The following is a 16,511-nucleotide window of genomic DNA, read 5'->3' as shown; positions in this document are numbered from 1 at the left end:
TACTTATTTTAACCATTAAAAATTTACGAAGTCACTGTTAGTGTAGATCCTAAACGTATCTCATATAAACAAGGTTTACTCATGAAATTACTTTGACTGGTATTCCCAACGTACTCATATAATCATTTATCGGATAACTTCAAGCTTGCTAATGAAGACTACTTTAAAAGTCTTCAAAATCTGTGCAAATAAAACAGCCAGTTGTAAGACTTAAGGACTCTTGGTTCTCAAAATATAGCAAAAACTTGAGAGGATATCATCAATTTTTCAGCAAAACAAAGGAAAGACTGTTTTCTGGAGTTTATCTTATCCACACTATCTGGCAGATAATATTTTCAGAAAAGGACCTGAGGAAAAGAAAAACAAAATAACTACCTCATCCCATAGTCACTTGCTACAAATTAATCTAAGTATCATTTTCTTAGTTACTATTACTTCTGAAATTTTGTTTTTATCATCTTCACAAACTTCTGCCCAGAATAAGACAAGATTTTCCTATCCTTTTATATATGAGTTTATTTCTTCATTTGGTGCAATTCCAAAGATAAAACCATTTCATTTAAATGCTGCAAGATATGGAGAGAGTATGATCGCAATCTATTGCAGCAGGCATCTACCTGACACAACCTAAGTCTCTTGGACATTTCTAAACCAAACACCTGATGAAAATAATTTGTGGGCAATTAACTATTACTTAATTAAGTGCTACTACCTATCTTTCTTTACACATTATGTGCTCCTAGCAGGCAGGTTTCCATCTCCAGTACTTAATGCAATGTCAGGCATACACACAGTGTTTCTTAAGAGGATGGATAAATCTTATTTTGCCTTTCAAGTGTGAAACCAAGACCTATGAAACCAAATTTGGATAGTGAAATTTTTCCTGCTTCATCATAAAAGTAAAAAAAAATTTTCTGTATCTGATATCTAAGTTTTTTTTCTGTTTCTGTATCTAAGTTGACTTTATCTGAACTACTGGAAAAAAATGTGACAAAAATATTGTGATAAATATTGTAAAGTGTTGAATATAAACTTTCTATTTCTACTGTTTGTAGAAAGCATTACCAGGAGATCAAGGTCAGAAAGCAAAATATAATTTTATAGTCATAGTTTGCTCAAGGTTACCAGCTAATAAGTGGTAGAGTCACAATTAAGATCCAACTAACTCCCAATCCCACATGCTTTCTACTACAACATACCATCACAGGCACACCCTTTCTTTTCTCACTGTTAATCCAAGAAACTTTCTGGAAAAAAATTTTAGGTCAGAAAAAATCATAGAAAATACAAATTACACACGTATTTTCTTTTTATTTTTATTACTATTATTGTTTTATCCTCACCCGAGGACATTTTCTTCATGCTTTTAGAGAGGAAGGGAGAGAGGGAAACATGATACAAGAAAGAGCATCCACTGGTTGCCTCCCATACACACTCAGACCAGGAATCCTGTGCTTGTGGACCAGGCTCCCACACACCCGCCTGGATGGACCAGGGATTGAACCCACAACCTCGTTAGGTGCCCTGCCTCGGAATCGAACCCACAACCTTTCATTAATGGGAAAACACTAACCAACTGAGCCACATCGGCCAGGGCAGTAGTTTCTTCTTAAAATTTTTCTGTGTCCTCACATCTTTAGATTATAACCAAGACTCAAGATAGTAAAAGATTCATTTCAAATAAAATTGGAGCTGCAAGCACTAGCATAAAGCATATATGTGTAATATCCTCTGACACGTTTCCATTTGATTGGTTACATCCATTATTGTTATCTTTCCTTTTAAAGATTTTATCTGTTTGTTTTTAGAGGGGGGAAGGGAAGGAGAAAGAGAGGGAAAAGAAACACCAGTGTGTGGTTGCTTCTCATGCACCCCCAACTGGAGACCTGGCCTGCAAAAGGCATGTGCCCTGACTGGGAATCGAACCAGTGACCCTTTGGTTTGCAGGCCAGCGCTCAATCCCCTGAGCCACACCAGCCAGGGCCATTACTGTTATCTTTCTAGGTAAACAAGTCAAGTTTAGAAGTCTTACCCCAAACCCACAGTTTTCCTACCTTACTCGTCAACACTCCTTTTCCAATTAGCCCTTTCTCCCAAAGCATTGTGTTCCTAGAATGCTACACATACACACACCATTCACATGACTTGTTTTCATTTTTTCACAGGGCTTTCCCTGATCACCCCACCTAAAGTGGCCTCTCCCAGTTAAGTTTCTTCTAAGTACATATTGCAATCTATGGTTAATCTTTTTATTATTTTTACTAGTTAATTGTCATTCCCATTAGGATGTCCCATGAGGGCTCTTCCCTCACCACTATCTCTACAACACCTCCTTTCCCATCATTACTAAAACTGCATTAGAAATTCTGTTATTTCTACCGCCTCCTCCCAACTGTAAGCTCATCAAGAGTAAGTGCTGTCTCACTCATGTTTTCTCGGCACTTTGTAAAGTGCCTAACACTATCTTATGGAGTCAGTAGAAGTTTGTAGAATAGATATGGGCTGTAAGTACAAATGATCATCACTAGAGAAAAAGCAAAGAACAATTACAGCTTAACATTTCATGGTTCCGGGAAGCGCTACAGGTTGTAGACATAAAAATTGCAGTGATACAGTGTATGGAAAAGATTAGCAAGGACAAACTTCCATACAGAGGTGAGGCAGCTTTTGGTTCAGCAGACAGGAGAAAAGCAACCACCCACATCCATTTTTGATTCTCCTCGGGACCGACACAGCCAAATGTCCCCCAAAATTACAAGTTTGGAGCACTGCAATTTATTCAACAGTCAACTATGCGTTAAGAGTCCAAATGCCAACACACTGTGATTATTTTGCATTCTCTAAAGTATACCAGATAAAGAGCAAAGGAGTAGCTCTGAAACTTGATGTAACCGAAGTAGAAATGAAAATAGCCTATCTTTAAACTTATAAGGGACTCGTAAACATTGAGAAAAATCTCGGAGTGATCACGGAGACTAAACTAAACATCCAGTAAATACGTAATCACAGGTTAGAACCAGTATGGCACAGAAACGGTCCTACGACTCCCAAAAGAGATCACAGTCCACATCCTTCTTGATTCTCGTTTACTGAGAGATCCTTAATAACCACTACAAGGTTCATTCATGGTAGCAAAAGCCTCAAAGGAATACAGAAGAATCGAAAGATCGGCTTAAATGTTTTATTTTTTTAAGCGCAAAAAAAAACAATCAACCAACCGGCTCCGCAATCCCTAACCAGAACACCCTAGACGCCTTTCAAAGACCTGTCATATCTTTTAGGGACCCAGTAGATGCTGACTCTAAAGAGAAGTCTCTGGGCCCAACATGTATCTCCGGATTATTCAGGGGGAAACAAACAAAAAACAGGTTTCCCAGTTTGGAGGTCTTCACTCTATTCAAAAAGGGATCTTCCGGCAGAAACGAGCAATCAATTCCTCAGAGGGCAATGGCGCTCTGAACACCCAGCGGAGGCAGAGGCAACCGCGACAGGGCACGGCCCTTCCAGGGAGCCGCGGGCGCCCTCCGAGCTCTAAGTCTCTACCAGCGCAACCCGCCCTGACGGTGGCTAGAGTCGGGCAGTGGCGGAGGGGGGCCAGCAGTCGAGCTTCTGAGCTGGGCCTTCCTGGCCCGGGGGCGCGGCGAAACACGGAGGGAGCGCCTTTCAATCAGGCCCTGGCTACAGCAATGGATCCGAGGCCTCTTCCCCCGGCCTCCCCACCCCGCCGCCCTGAGCCAGCCACCCTGCCCCTCACCTGGCAGAAGCTCCGACAGTAGTTCAAAGATGAGACCTCCGACACCTCTTGCTCCCTCAGCTCCGTCTCCAGCTGCCACAAACACGGCCGTAGGCCCGGGGCTCCTGGCGCCGGAGATGCGGGGCGCTGACTCTGAGCCATGGACTCAGTCTCGGGTCGGTCTCCAGCTCCGGCCCCTACCGGAGCCTCAGCCCCAGCCCCGGCGGCAGCGACGGCGGCGGCGTCTCCCTTTCCGTCCGCCATCTTCCCACGGCCCAGCAGCGCGTAGGCAACCGAGCCACGTGACTCAGCCTTGGCTCCGCCCCCGGTTGACCGCGCGTGGTGACGCACTCCCTGGCGACGACGGCGCCCGCCGGATTCCGTCACGGGGACTTTGGACCCGCTTCCATTCAGCGCCCACCCGGACAGCGGTCCTGCGAACGTCCTGGCTACTGCTGGCCAGAGAGGCTTCTACACAGCTCAGTCATTCCCGATCCTTTAGAGTTGTGGGGTCACCGAGCCGACATACCTGTAGACATAATCTAAGATATGAGAGGGATGACATTTGAGCTGCGATCGAAAAACAAGAAAAAGTAGCTTAGAGAAAAGCCTCCCAAATAGAAGGAAAATAAGCAAAGATTCTGAGACCAAAAGGAAGACTAGCTTTGTGGGAACGTGGTTTATTATAGAGAAAGCATAATAAGTCAGTAGGGAAAGGATGAAGTCTTAAATGGCACGGAAACATTTTTTTATCCAAAAGGGGGAAAAATCAGATTTCTACTTCGAACCATATCCAAAATTAAATTCCAGGTGAAGTAAAAACCTGAAAATATTTTTCAGGAAATATAGAAAGATTTATGATATCAAAATAAAGAGTAATTTCTTAAGTTCCAAAAAGCACAAACCATAAAGAAAAATGTTAGATTTGTATTAAAAAGTGTTACTTAAGTAATATGTTTTTAAAATGGCATGCAAAGACAAGCCAAAGACTAGATGATACTCATCATATATAGCCCTCAGAGGATTAAAATCCAGAAAAGTTCCTAGTAGCAGAAGAAAAAGGAAGTAATCCAATAGAAAAGGAGGTAAAGGATATATAAAGTTCACCAAAAAATAAATCTAAATGGCTAGTAAAGCCATGAAAAGACTTAACTTCACTATAACTAACAAAGTACAAATTAAAATGAAATATAATCCCACACCCAATAGACTGGCAAAATTTTTAAATTAGTACTGTGTTTTGGGATTTAGGAAAATGGAACTTCATTGCTGGCGGAAGTATAAATTGGTACATCACTTAGGAGAAGAATATGTAATATTTAATAAAATTGAAAATGCACATGTCCAGTGACCCAGCAATTCCAAATAATAAACAATAGCCAGGCACTTTTCTAGGTTCTTTACATATATTAACTTATTTAATCCTACTAACAACACTTTTTTTCTAAAAAGATTTGTTATATGTATTTTCAGAGAAAGGGGAAGGGAGGGAGAAAAAGAGAGGAAGAGAAACATTAGTTGGTTGCCTCTCGCACACCCCCAACTGGGAACTGGGCTCACAACCCAGGCGTGTGCCCTGACAGGAAATCGCGCCTGCAACCCTTTGGATCACAGGTGGGCGCTCAATCCACTGAGCCACACCAGCCAGGGCTCATTTTATTTTGCTAATTGATTGATCTTAGAGACAAGAAGCGAGAGAGAAACATCAGTTTGTTGTTCCACTCATTTGTTCATGCGCTGATCAGGGATCAAACCCACAACCTTGGAGTATGGGGATGATTCTCTAACCAACTGAAATACTTGACCAAGGCAACAACACCTTCATCTTACAATTGAGAAACAGAGGCACAGAAATTTAGGTAATTTGCCCAAAGTGACAACTAATAAGAAGTGATGGTGACTGGAATTTAATCCCATTTACTCTGCTCCATAATCTGGCCTCTTAACCACATTGCTGATATTCATTGAAGGACTATTTATAACAGTAAAATATTGGATACAACCTAAATGTCCAACAGTAGAGAGATGAATAAACATTATGGTATATTCACACTCTGAAATATACATCCTGTAAATTAATAAATGAAACCTGCATACATCAACATAGTAAACATATAAAACATAAAGCATGGTAAAAAGAAAAGTGTAAATGACACAATATACAGGGCAGAAGTAGGTTTACAGTTGTTTGTATGGAAAATAATACAATAATAAACAATAATATAAGAATAAACTGTTTTGCATACAACTGGAAACCTACTTTTGCCCTACTCTGTATTACTTCATACTGTAAATTTTAAAAAATATACAAAACAAATGCTCAAGTAGTAAAAATATTAAAACAAAGAAATGCATAGGAATGGCATATTCAGTCAAATCTCAGTTTTGAACGGCCTGGTTGCTGAACAATTCAGTTCTCCACCAAGTTGTTCACAGAAAAAAAATGTCTTGGTTATCTAACAAAACTTTGGGTCTCAATTCTCTACCCAACAACACTTTCATGCTGATACCTGTATGATCAGTCACGTGTCTCTCAGGCAATAAACAAAGAACAGTTTTTTAACAAATCACTTCTCAAACAGCCTTTCAGAACGAACTAAGTTTGAGAACTGAGGTTCCACTGTATTACTTTCAGAATGGCAGTGCCCTGGGGAAGGAGTGAGAGAAGTGTGATAAATATGCACTGCACCTGTATTGTTTTTTTTTTTTTGTTATAATTTATCGATTACGCTATTACAGTTGTCCTGATTTCTCCCCCTTTGTCCCCCTTCCACCCAGCATCCCACCACTCCGTCAGGCAATCTCCCCACCATTGTTTATGTCCATAAGTCATGTGTATAAGTTTTTCTGCTACCCCATTTCCTGTGCTGTACTTTAACATTCCGGAGGCTATTCTGTGACTACCTATTTGTACTTCTTAATTCCCTCACCTCTTCACCCATTCCCCCACAGTCCCCTCCCATCTGGCAGTCATGAAAATTCTATCTGTATCCATGATTCTGTCTCTGTTTCTCTTGTTTGCTTAGTTTGTTTTTTAGATTCAATTGTTGATATATATTTGTTGCCATTTTGTTGTTCATAGTTTTGATCTTCTTTTTCTTAAATAAGTCCCTTTAACCTTTCGTATAATAATAACCTTCTTAGTGGACTAGCTATTTCTGGTTTTGCTCCCCTGTAATCAATTCTCCACACAATAGCCACATTAGTCCTTTGAAAACAATTCAGGTCTCATCACTTGCCCTGCTCAAAACATTCCAGCAGCTTTCCATCACCCTTACCTGAGCCCACGAAGTCCGACCTGCCATCTTTCCAAACTTCCTTTCTGCTACTGCACTTCTCATTGGGCTCCAGCCATATTGTCCTTACCAGTCTTAAACAAGATAAGCCCCATGACTTTTGCACATACTCTTCCCTCTCTGGGGAACCCTCCTTTTTGTTTTTTCATTTCAACCAGGTTCAAGTATCACCTCAGAGAGACATTCCCTGATGACCCTATCTAAAAAAGCCTTCTGTATCTCCTTGTTCCCCTTCCATTTTTTTCATATTTGTTGGCTTCAAGTTATCACTCTTTTGTGTGTCTCCCTTTGCAAGAAGGGAAGTCCTTTTTTAAAAATTGAGACATAATCAATATATAACAGAGGGTAGGGTGTCTTATTTTATTCAATGCTATATCCCTAGAACCTGCTACAGTAGTTCCTGGAATATTGTGGGTACTCAACATTTTTTAAAGAAAAAACTTAAAAATCTTATGGTATTTAAATGAGACTGGCTGAGATCACTTAGGGAAAGTGTAAATCAGGGGTCATCAACTCATATTCCTACATGCCTTAGGCAGGTAACTTAAGTGAGTGAAGCAAACTGGATATCACTATTTTGGAAATAGTGGGCTGATTAAGAAATGACCCTGGCAACAGTTATTCAGTTCCAGCAAATTGTTGCTCTGTGAGAAGCAGATCCTATTTTTCTACAACTTCTCCAAAAGAAATTGAAAATTCAGGTTTTTAAATATGATTTCCCATTTTTTTAAACTGTAGGCTATATATATGATGCCCAGTTGTCAGTTCATTTTGATTGATGAGCCAACAGTTTGTGACCTGAAGCAGAAAAAAGGAGGAAAGTCCAGGATCACCCCAAAATTGTCGTGTCAGAGGAAGGATCCAGTCAACAAAGAATGTTGAGAAGACGCCATCAAAGAAGTGGAGGGAATACCAGAAGAGTGTGTGATATTCCTGAAGAAAAAAGAAGACAGTGGCAGGGAGAGAACAGTCAACTGTGCAGACTGCTAACAAGAGTTTGATAAGATGAGGACAGAAAAGGGATCACTTAATAAATCATAGGTTTGTTGATAACCTTGACTAGAGAAGTTTCTGTAGATCTTTGGCAGGGAAGTCTGATTGGAGAGGGTTGAAGAGTCAACTTGAAGTGAAGTAGCTAAAAAAATGGAGGAAAGAAAGTTAACCCCTTTGAGAAGTTCTTCTGTAAAAGAAGAGCATTAAAAATGGGGCTGTGCTATAAGGGAGCATGAGTTTTTGGAAGAAGTTCTTATAACTAAGAAAACTCTAGAGTATGGTTCTATGCATATGGAAATGATACAGGAAAACAGGGGGAAATTATGATATAGGAAAGAGAGGGAGATCTGCAGGAAAAAAAGTCCTTGAGAAGGCAAGAGGAGATGGCATCCAGAATACAAGAAAAGGTATGTTCTAGAATAGAAATTAGACACACATTTTTATTTTAAGAGGAGGGAAGCTAGAAAATATGGGTACAGGTGCAGGGAGGTGTATAGATTTGGTAGTGAAAGATTTGGAAATCGCTACCTGAGTTTTTGAGGGATTTCCCCTCTCCTTGAAGTACGAGAAAAAGTCATTAGCTGACAGTGAGGCGGGGGAGCAGAGGCAATATTGGACATTTGAGGAGAGAGAGGAACCTTTGTTAGAGTTGTTTTAGAGTGAAATAGGAAAGAAAACTTACTAGGTATGTGCAGGAAGATTGTAAGGCAGTACTGAGTGGAATTCATTTGTTTGTTTAACAAATATTCATTACCAGTCTACTATGTTTCTTTTCCTTCCTTCCTTCCTTCCTGCGTGTGTGTGCACACACACAGGCGTGCACCAGGAACAGGAGTCTCCTGTTTCAGTTACTGTCCTAGCTAGGGGTGGAAATGTGTCATGAATAAAAGAAGTCCCACAATGGAATACTATGCAACAGAAAGAAAGAAGGAACTCCTGCCATTTGCAACAACATGGATGGAACTAGAGAGAACTATGCTTAGTGAAATAAGCCAGGCAAAGAAAGAAAAAGACCATATGATATCACCTAATACAGGAGACTAAGGAACAACACAAACAAATGAACTAAATAGAACAAGGAACAGAATAACAGTTATTAGGGGGGAAGGGGGAGGGGAGAAGGGGGATAAGGAAGGGAAGGGTTTAGTCAAAGAACATGTACAAATGACTCATGGACATGGACAAAGGGGATATGATTGTGGGAGAAGGGGTGGGCTGGGTTGGGGGGAGCAATGGGGGGAAATGGGACAACTGTAATTAAAAAACAAAATAAAAATTCTATATAGAATAAAATAAAATAAAAATAAATAAATAAATATATATATATATATATTTTTTTTTTAAAGAAGTCCCTGGGTTTTGTGTTCTCTTTTCCCAGAAGTTGCAGTACAGTTAATTTATTTGCCACTTTCTTTAGTCATATTCCAGCTTTAAGGCTACTCCCAGTTCCCCTTGACTGAAGCTGGGTATTTCTCAATATGCCATTGGTAACACATTTACCATTGATGATTTAGGGTAGTTTTTATTTTGCAGACTCATCTATTCAGATTCAAAAAGCATGTGGATTCCTACTAAGATTATACCATTTCCTCTCAATACAGGTAAAAAGCAGAGTTCTGGGGTCAAGTTTGCCAGGTTTGAATCCCAGTTCTACTGCTTATTAGGTGTGTGTCTCTAGGTTATTTAATTTCCTTGAACCTCAGGTTCTTCATCTTAAAATGTGTATACTAATAGCATTTATCTCATAGTAATGTCATGGGTCTAATGAAATATTCTTGAAGTGTCCAGAACAGGGCCAGATATGTAGTAACCACTCAATAAAGATTACTATTGCTTTTATGAGGTCCAGTCTCAGAGAATAATTTTAGCTTCCTTTATTTTAGACCCACACATACTGACTTTGGAAACAATTTATTCTCATGACTGTCCTGTGAGTGACAAAGTGATCAGAGGACAAATGATATTGTGTATCATTAAAGCAGCTGTTTAGGCTAGACCTTCTCGTTTGCAAGTTTAAGAACTTGATTCTCTCATTGCACCTAGGTAGTGACTAAGTCACAAGAGCCCAATTTACCAATTTACCCTAAAAAATATAATGGCATCCTTATAGAAAAGTCGGTTTGGGAAACAAAATTAGCATCAGAAGGTTGCTTAGAAACAGCAGAATCAGTGCAAAGGGAATTAGAAGATCTTAAATCACCCCCGTTTTAACACCCAGGCTTCCTCTCACGATTATTTTCTATTCTCTCTCTTTCTCCTCCTAGAAACCTAACCAGGTTAGATTTCAAACCCTGTTAATTTGTCCTGGGGAAATTATATTCCTTCCATCTTTTCTCTGACCCCTTTTCACTTATTCATTCATGGGAATAAGAACATACAGATAACACAGTATGGTGTCATCTAAAGGTCTTAGGAGAGCCTGGAGGGTGAGAGTAGCCAGGTGAGGGAGCAGTGTTTGTACTCCAGAGTCTCCTTTTGAATGATTATCCCCCATAACTGTCACCACACTCTCCCTGGCCCTCTGTCTTGGACCCCAGGAGCATTCTCTTTGTTCCCCAGGAGCTTAGTGTTCCTTTCTGGGAGGGAGGCTTTCTTGTTGTGTTTTGATGAAGGAGCCAAGGATCCAATAGCAGAGGACCTAAAAAAGAGGTAGAAGCTGAAAAATCTCACAGATGCTGTTTCAGCCTTTTCCCTCCTGCCAGAGATTCCCCCCAGAGAATTAATCTTTGTTCTTCCTTTTTGGGGGGTTTTATATTGCTTGGACTTATGGAAGGGGTGGTTTCTTCATTATACCACCACCCTTAGACAAGTCCTACACTTCTCTTGCTTGGGCTATTTATTATAAGAGCATCCCAGCATGTATCCCTGCTTCTAGGTCATCCCATTCACTCCTGCGATTCATTTTCCTAAATTTATCTCCATTCTTTAAAATTTTTTATTATTTTTCTTACTTCAAATACAATCAAAATCTTCAGCCTGGCTTCTAAGTCCAACCATTTATCACTTGCTAGTTCTAAGAGCACAGAGGTCCTTGATAGCTCACCAAACATGTCACATACACACACCCCACTATACACAGTTTTCCAGCCTTTGTGTTTCTGATTAATTTGTCGCATCTTCCTGGAACTCCAGGCCATTTGTACTGAATGAAATTAAGCGACAGTACTATCCAGTCTTGGTAGAGTGGTACCCAGCTACACTGGTCTTCCTTCAGCCCTTCAAATGCTAATCTTTTTTCTTACCTCAGGGTCTTTGTACTTACTGTACTTACTATTCTCTCTGTGTCAAACATTCTTCACCTGTCCAGATCCTTCTCAATTTTCATGGTCTTCTCTTAAAGTAGACCCCTTGCTTTTCTCTCTTGTAGCATTGTGTTCTGACTTCCTTCATAGAATGTACCACACACTTGCAGACAGTGTTCATGTGTTCTTGCTTCCCACTACATTTTGGTGCCAGGCCAGAGTAAGCACAAATATTTGCTGAATGCATGAACCATTTATGGGTTATAATGCATGGAACTTATAGGCCATAATCATCAAAATTCCCTATATTCTCAATCTCTTCTCTGCTTTAATTTAGCCCTAGCTCCTAGCTCTCCCCAAAGACCACTTCTCCCAAAAGCTGTCTACTCTCTTTTGTTCACCTCATAGAATGGTGCCTGGTGGCCCAGAATAGTTTCTCCATATATATTTAATTGCTGCAGAATTTACTTGCTACACCCTTTTCCCTTTAACCTAATGAATGGTCAGGAAGCTAGCCCAACAGAGTAAAAAGTAATCATTGTTCAGACAGACTGAGATTGAACCTGCTACTGACTAGCTGGTGGTCTTGACCAAGGGCTTCTTTGCATTTGTTTGTTTGTTTGTGTTTAAACTTCACTCAGCCTTAAGCTTCTTTCTTTGTGTGTGACAGAAGTGGACCCTAGTACTGTTAGGTTGCACTAAGGAGTTAATCTACACTGCCCCCTAGAGGACTTTTGTTTCTGGGCTAGTGAACTGAATCCCAGGAATGTTGAAGGATCTTTGTCAACTACTTTGACACCCCACAGAGAGAAGGCTCCAGACCAGCCTTGTCAGAGCTGACCCCAGCATAGAGAGTGGGGCCAACTCTGGCATGAACAGATGGAAAGTTCAGTTGTCTAGGAGAGGGCAACACAGGCTTTGACAAAGGTCAGCAATTCATGAACAGAAGAGTGACAATGGTAGTTCCAGTTATATCTAAGAATTGGGGAAGGGACCTCATTGAAAAACTGGATTTACTGCTATTTACATATACTTAAGCATATGGTGGGCTAATTAGAACTTGGAGTTTGGGGATATTGCTAAATGTGTGATACATTTACATTAACCATACTTAGGTGAGGTCAAGGGTACCTGAGCCACATATAAAATGAAGATAATAAATACCTACCTGTCAGGGTTGCTTGTGAAGATCAAATGAGAAAATAGGTCATAAAAAGTGCAAATATTATGTCTGGTATATAATAGATGCTCAATAAATGGCAAATGCAATTATTGTTCTTGAAAATAAGGTAAACTTTCCACCTTTGTTTCTTATGCCACATGACCAATTTATTCTTTAATAATGAAGAGAATCAGAAAAAACAGATTGAAGTAAAAACATGATCAAACTAGACAGTCCTTTGCTTTTGGGTTTAATAATAAAATACAAACATTCTGTTAATAAATTGTGTGTAGTTAAATGTATTTAAAACCCGCCCTGGCTGATGTGGTTCAGTGGATTGAATGCCGGCCTGCAAACCAAAGGGTTGCCAGTTTGATTCGCAGTCAGGGTACATGCCTGCGTTGTGGGCCAGGTCCCCAGTTGGGGACATGCGAGAAGAAACCAATCAATGTATCTCTCGCACATTGATGGTTCTCTCCCTCTCTTTCTCCGTCGTTTCCCCTCTCTCTAAAAATAAATAAATAAAATCTTTAAAAAAATCATTTGACCACATATAAGATTTTTTTTCTGGGTTCTCTATTTTGTCCCATTGGCCTACATGTCGGCCTTATGCCAGTACCACATTGTTTTGATTACTGTAGCTTTAGATTAAGTTTTGAAATTAGGTGCTGTAGTAAGTCTAACAAAGTAACCTCACAAGGTGATCTGATCATAAATTCCTAACTGTGCAGGCCATAGAGGGTAGTCACACCCCAGACTTATAACTTCTTTAGTAAAAGGTTTTTCTATGCTTAAAACAAGCCCTGTCTATTCTTTTTTGAGCATCTAGGTTAATAAACCTTTGAAATACCTCTTTTTCAGAAGTTTGACCACCTTCAAGAGAGCAAATAATCTTGTTAACTATCCTATAATTCAATCCTTGGCTTGCTTTCTCCCACCTTCTTATAATCTTCCTTATGTTCCCTTTTAAATCCCAAATGTATAAAAGAAACTGCAAAGCTGTCATTCTCAGGATCATTTGAGATCTTGCTTCCCAGCAATGTCATCACTTTTGGTTCAAATACATTATTTTATTTTATTTTTTAAAGATTTTATTTATTTATTTATTTTTAGAGAGAGGGGAAGGGAGGGAGAAGGAAAGGGAGAGAAACATCAATATGTGGTTGCCTCTCGCATGCCCCTAACTGGGGACCTGGCCCACAACCCAGGCATGTGCCCTGAGTTTGTTCAATTCAATGAGCATTGCTGGTTCAATTCCATTGATCCACACCAGCCAGGGCTCAAATAAGTTCTTATAAAAATTATCTACAGGTTTGGACATTCTTATGTAAACATTTTTCAAGATTGCTTTGACTATTTGGTGTCTTTTGAGAGTCTAATGGAATTTTAGGATGGATTTATCTATAAAATTAAAAAGTGTTAAGAATATTTTTCTGTAGAAAGAAATTGCACACATTCTTAAAATTCAAAGTTCTCCTTAAAATGGTCATGACTGGCTACCTGTGTGAAATTAGAAATATGACTTAATTGTACTGGATCACCATGCAGAAAATGTTGAAAAGCCTGAGACTCAGTATTTTATATCTTCCCTGTTGCTATCCATAACAGAGCAGGCTCAGTAACCCTCCTAGTCTACTTTCCCCAAGGTCATTGTGTCAGAAGACAGAGCTTATCTCTCATTGGTTGGTTTGTTTTGAATGCCTTTTCAGAGCCAGAAGGAGTTTAGTGATTCTTGACAGGATGATTTTCTTACTTCCTAAGAAAAAAATATAACAAGTTAACTACATAGTTACAATATATTTTATGGCCCATTATCACTCAACAGTATAAAATGATCTTTCATTCATTTGCACAAACAACGCACTTGAAATCAAACCATTCAACATGAACCTTCTCTAAGACAAGAAAAATAATATATTTAAATATGTGTACACAGATTCTGGCTCTGTACTTACTAAATAAGGCTCTTAATCTTTTCGTGTCTCAAGTTCTTAAAAGGGGATAAAAGCAAAACTATATCATGGGGCTGCCTGAGGATTAAATGCACTAGTATATGTGAAATATTTATTACAATGTTATATAAATGTCAGCCATTATTATTACCTTATCAGATGCTGTGAGGATTAAAGTAAATGAGATGACCTTTGTGAAGCTCTTGGTACAGTGTCCATCACATAGACAGTGCTAAATAAATGTTCTTTATCATAATAAACAAATATTTCTATGATTTTCTATGAAGCCCACTCCTTTACTAGGTATGTTTTTACCTTTCTTTACAACTTGGACATAGAAGGAATTTGTTATCATAACAAGCATTGACTTTTTTCCCCAAAGTTATTCTTCAGCCAAGCAACTTATTTTTGAGTCCTGATGGCTGCATTGTCCAACATGGCAGCCTGTGGCCACATATGGCTACTGAACACTTGAAATATTTGTTAGTACAAATTGAGATGAGCTAAGATTTTAAAACACACACCAGATTTCAAAGTCTTACTATGAAAAAAAAAGTGAAAAAAAACTCATTAATAATTTTACATTGATCACATGTTGAAATCATAATACTTAGAATATATTGGATTAAATAAATATATTATTAAAATTAATTTACCTGCTTCTTTGTGTTTTTTTTTCTTTTTTTCTTATTGCCATTTTCAGGGACCTTAACGACTTCAATGTCTTTAAGGCTTGTAATGTGGCTTTGCTATTGCCAGTTTTCTCTAAATTTCTACAGAAACGCATTCAAGTAAGCAGAATCACTGGTGGCTTCTTTGTCCTTTTTTAAGGTGGCTACTAGAAAATTTCAAGTAAAATGTATGGCTTACATTTTATTTTTAATAGACAGTTCTGCTTTACAGGGTTAATTTGAGATTATTTACTCAAGTCATGACCACAGTTTTCGGTAGACTTCTCATAATTTGGTTTAGTCTACAAATATTTTTTAAAGTATTTTAGATTACGTTGTTACAGTAGTCCCAATTATTTTCCCTTTGCTCCCCTCTGCCTAGTACACCCCTTCCCTCAGGCAATCCCAGCTCCCTTAGTTCATGTCCATGGGTTGTGCATATAAGTTCTTTGGCTTCACCCTTTCCTATACTATTCATAACTTTCCTATGTCTATTTTGTACCAACCAATTATACTTCTTAATCCCTGCACCATTTCCCCATGTCTTCCCCTTCCCTGTCCCAGCTGATAACCCTCCAAATGATCCCCATGTCTATGATTCTGTTCCTATTCTAGTTTGCTTAGTTGGATTTTGTTTCTATTTTTTAGATTCATTTGTTAATAGTTGTGAATTTATTGTCATTTTAATGTTCATAATTTTGATCTTCTTTTTCTTAAGTAAGTCTCTTTATCATTTCATATAATAATGGCTTGATGATTATGAACTCCTTTAACTTTACCTTGTCTGGGAAGCACTTTATCTGCCCTTCCATTCTAAATGATAGCTTTGCTGGATAGAGTAATCTTAGTTGTAAGTCCTCGATTTTCATCACCTTGACTACTTCTTGCCAGTCCCTTCTTGCCTGCAAAGTTTCTTTTGAGAAATCAGCTGAGGGTCTTAAAGGCAACCCTTTTTAGGTAACTCTCTGCTTTCCTCTGGCTTCTTTAAGATTCTCTCTTTATCTTTCATCTTCGGCATTTTAATTATGATGTGTCTTGGTGTGGTCCTCCTTGGGTCTGACTTGTTTGGGACTTCTGTGTTTCCCGGACTTGTATGTCTATTTCCTTCAACAAGTTTAGGAAGTTTTCCTTTATTATTTTTTCACATAAGCTTTCCATTTCTTGCTCTTCCTCTTCTCCTTCTGGCACCCCTATGGTTCGGATGTTGGCACATTTAAAGTTGTCCCAGAGTTCCTAGGCCTCTCCTCATTTTTTTCAATTCTTGTTTCCTCATTCTGTATTGGTTGACTGATTTTTTCTTCCTTATGTTCCAAATCATTGATTTGAACCCTGGTTTCCTTCCTTTACCATTGGTCTTGTGTAGATTTTCCTTTGTTTCATTTAGCATAGCCTTCACTTCTTCCCTTATGTATTTGCCATACTTAAGCATATGTGTTAAGCCTGTGAGCATCTTTATCACCAG

The 16,511-nt window shown here is 39.0% G+C and overlaps 1 protein-coding gene and 1 non-coding gene across 2 annotated transcripts in view; both read right to left on the bottom strand.

Moving 5' to 3' along the window:
- The window catches only part of RLF (RLF zinc finger), a 74,520-nt gene extending 70,515 nt beyond the window's left edge, over positions 1 to 4,005 (bottom strand). The window contains exon 1 of the mRNA XM_090269188.1: positions 3,755 to 4,005. Within this exon, the coding sequence (XP_090125314.1) occupies positions 3,755 to 3,997 (243 nt within the window). The 5' untranslated portion in view covers positions 3,998 to 4,005. The remainder of the gene's footprint in view (positions 1 to 3,754) is intronic.
- An 11,058-nt stretch (positions 4,006 to 15,063) lies between these two features.
- LOC150014684 (small nucleolar RNA SNORA33) lies at positions 15,064 to 15,192 on the bottom strand. Its single transcript, XR_016510346.1, has one exon. It is a non-coding gene; the product is annotated as a small nucleolar RNA SNORA33 (small nucleolar RNA).
- Positions 15,193 to 16,511: the final 1,319 nt, after the last annotated feature.

This window comes from Furipterus horrens, unplaced genomic scaffold (assembly GCF_987537825.1).
Source record: "Furipterus horrens unplaced genomic scaffold, mFurHor1.1.pri manual_scaffold_3, whole genome shotgun sequence".
NCBI lineage: Eukaryota > Metazoa > Chordata > Mammalia > Chiroptera > Furipteridae > Furipterus > Furipterus horrens.
Note: the sequence above shows the minus strand (reverse complement) of the source record. Positions and strands in the feature narration are given on the sequence as shown.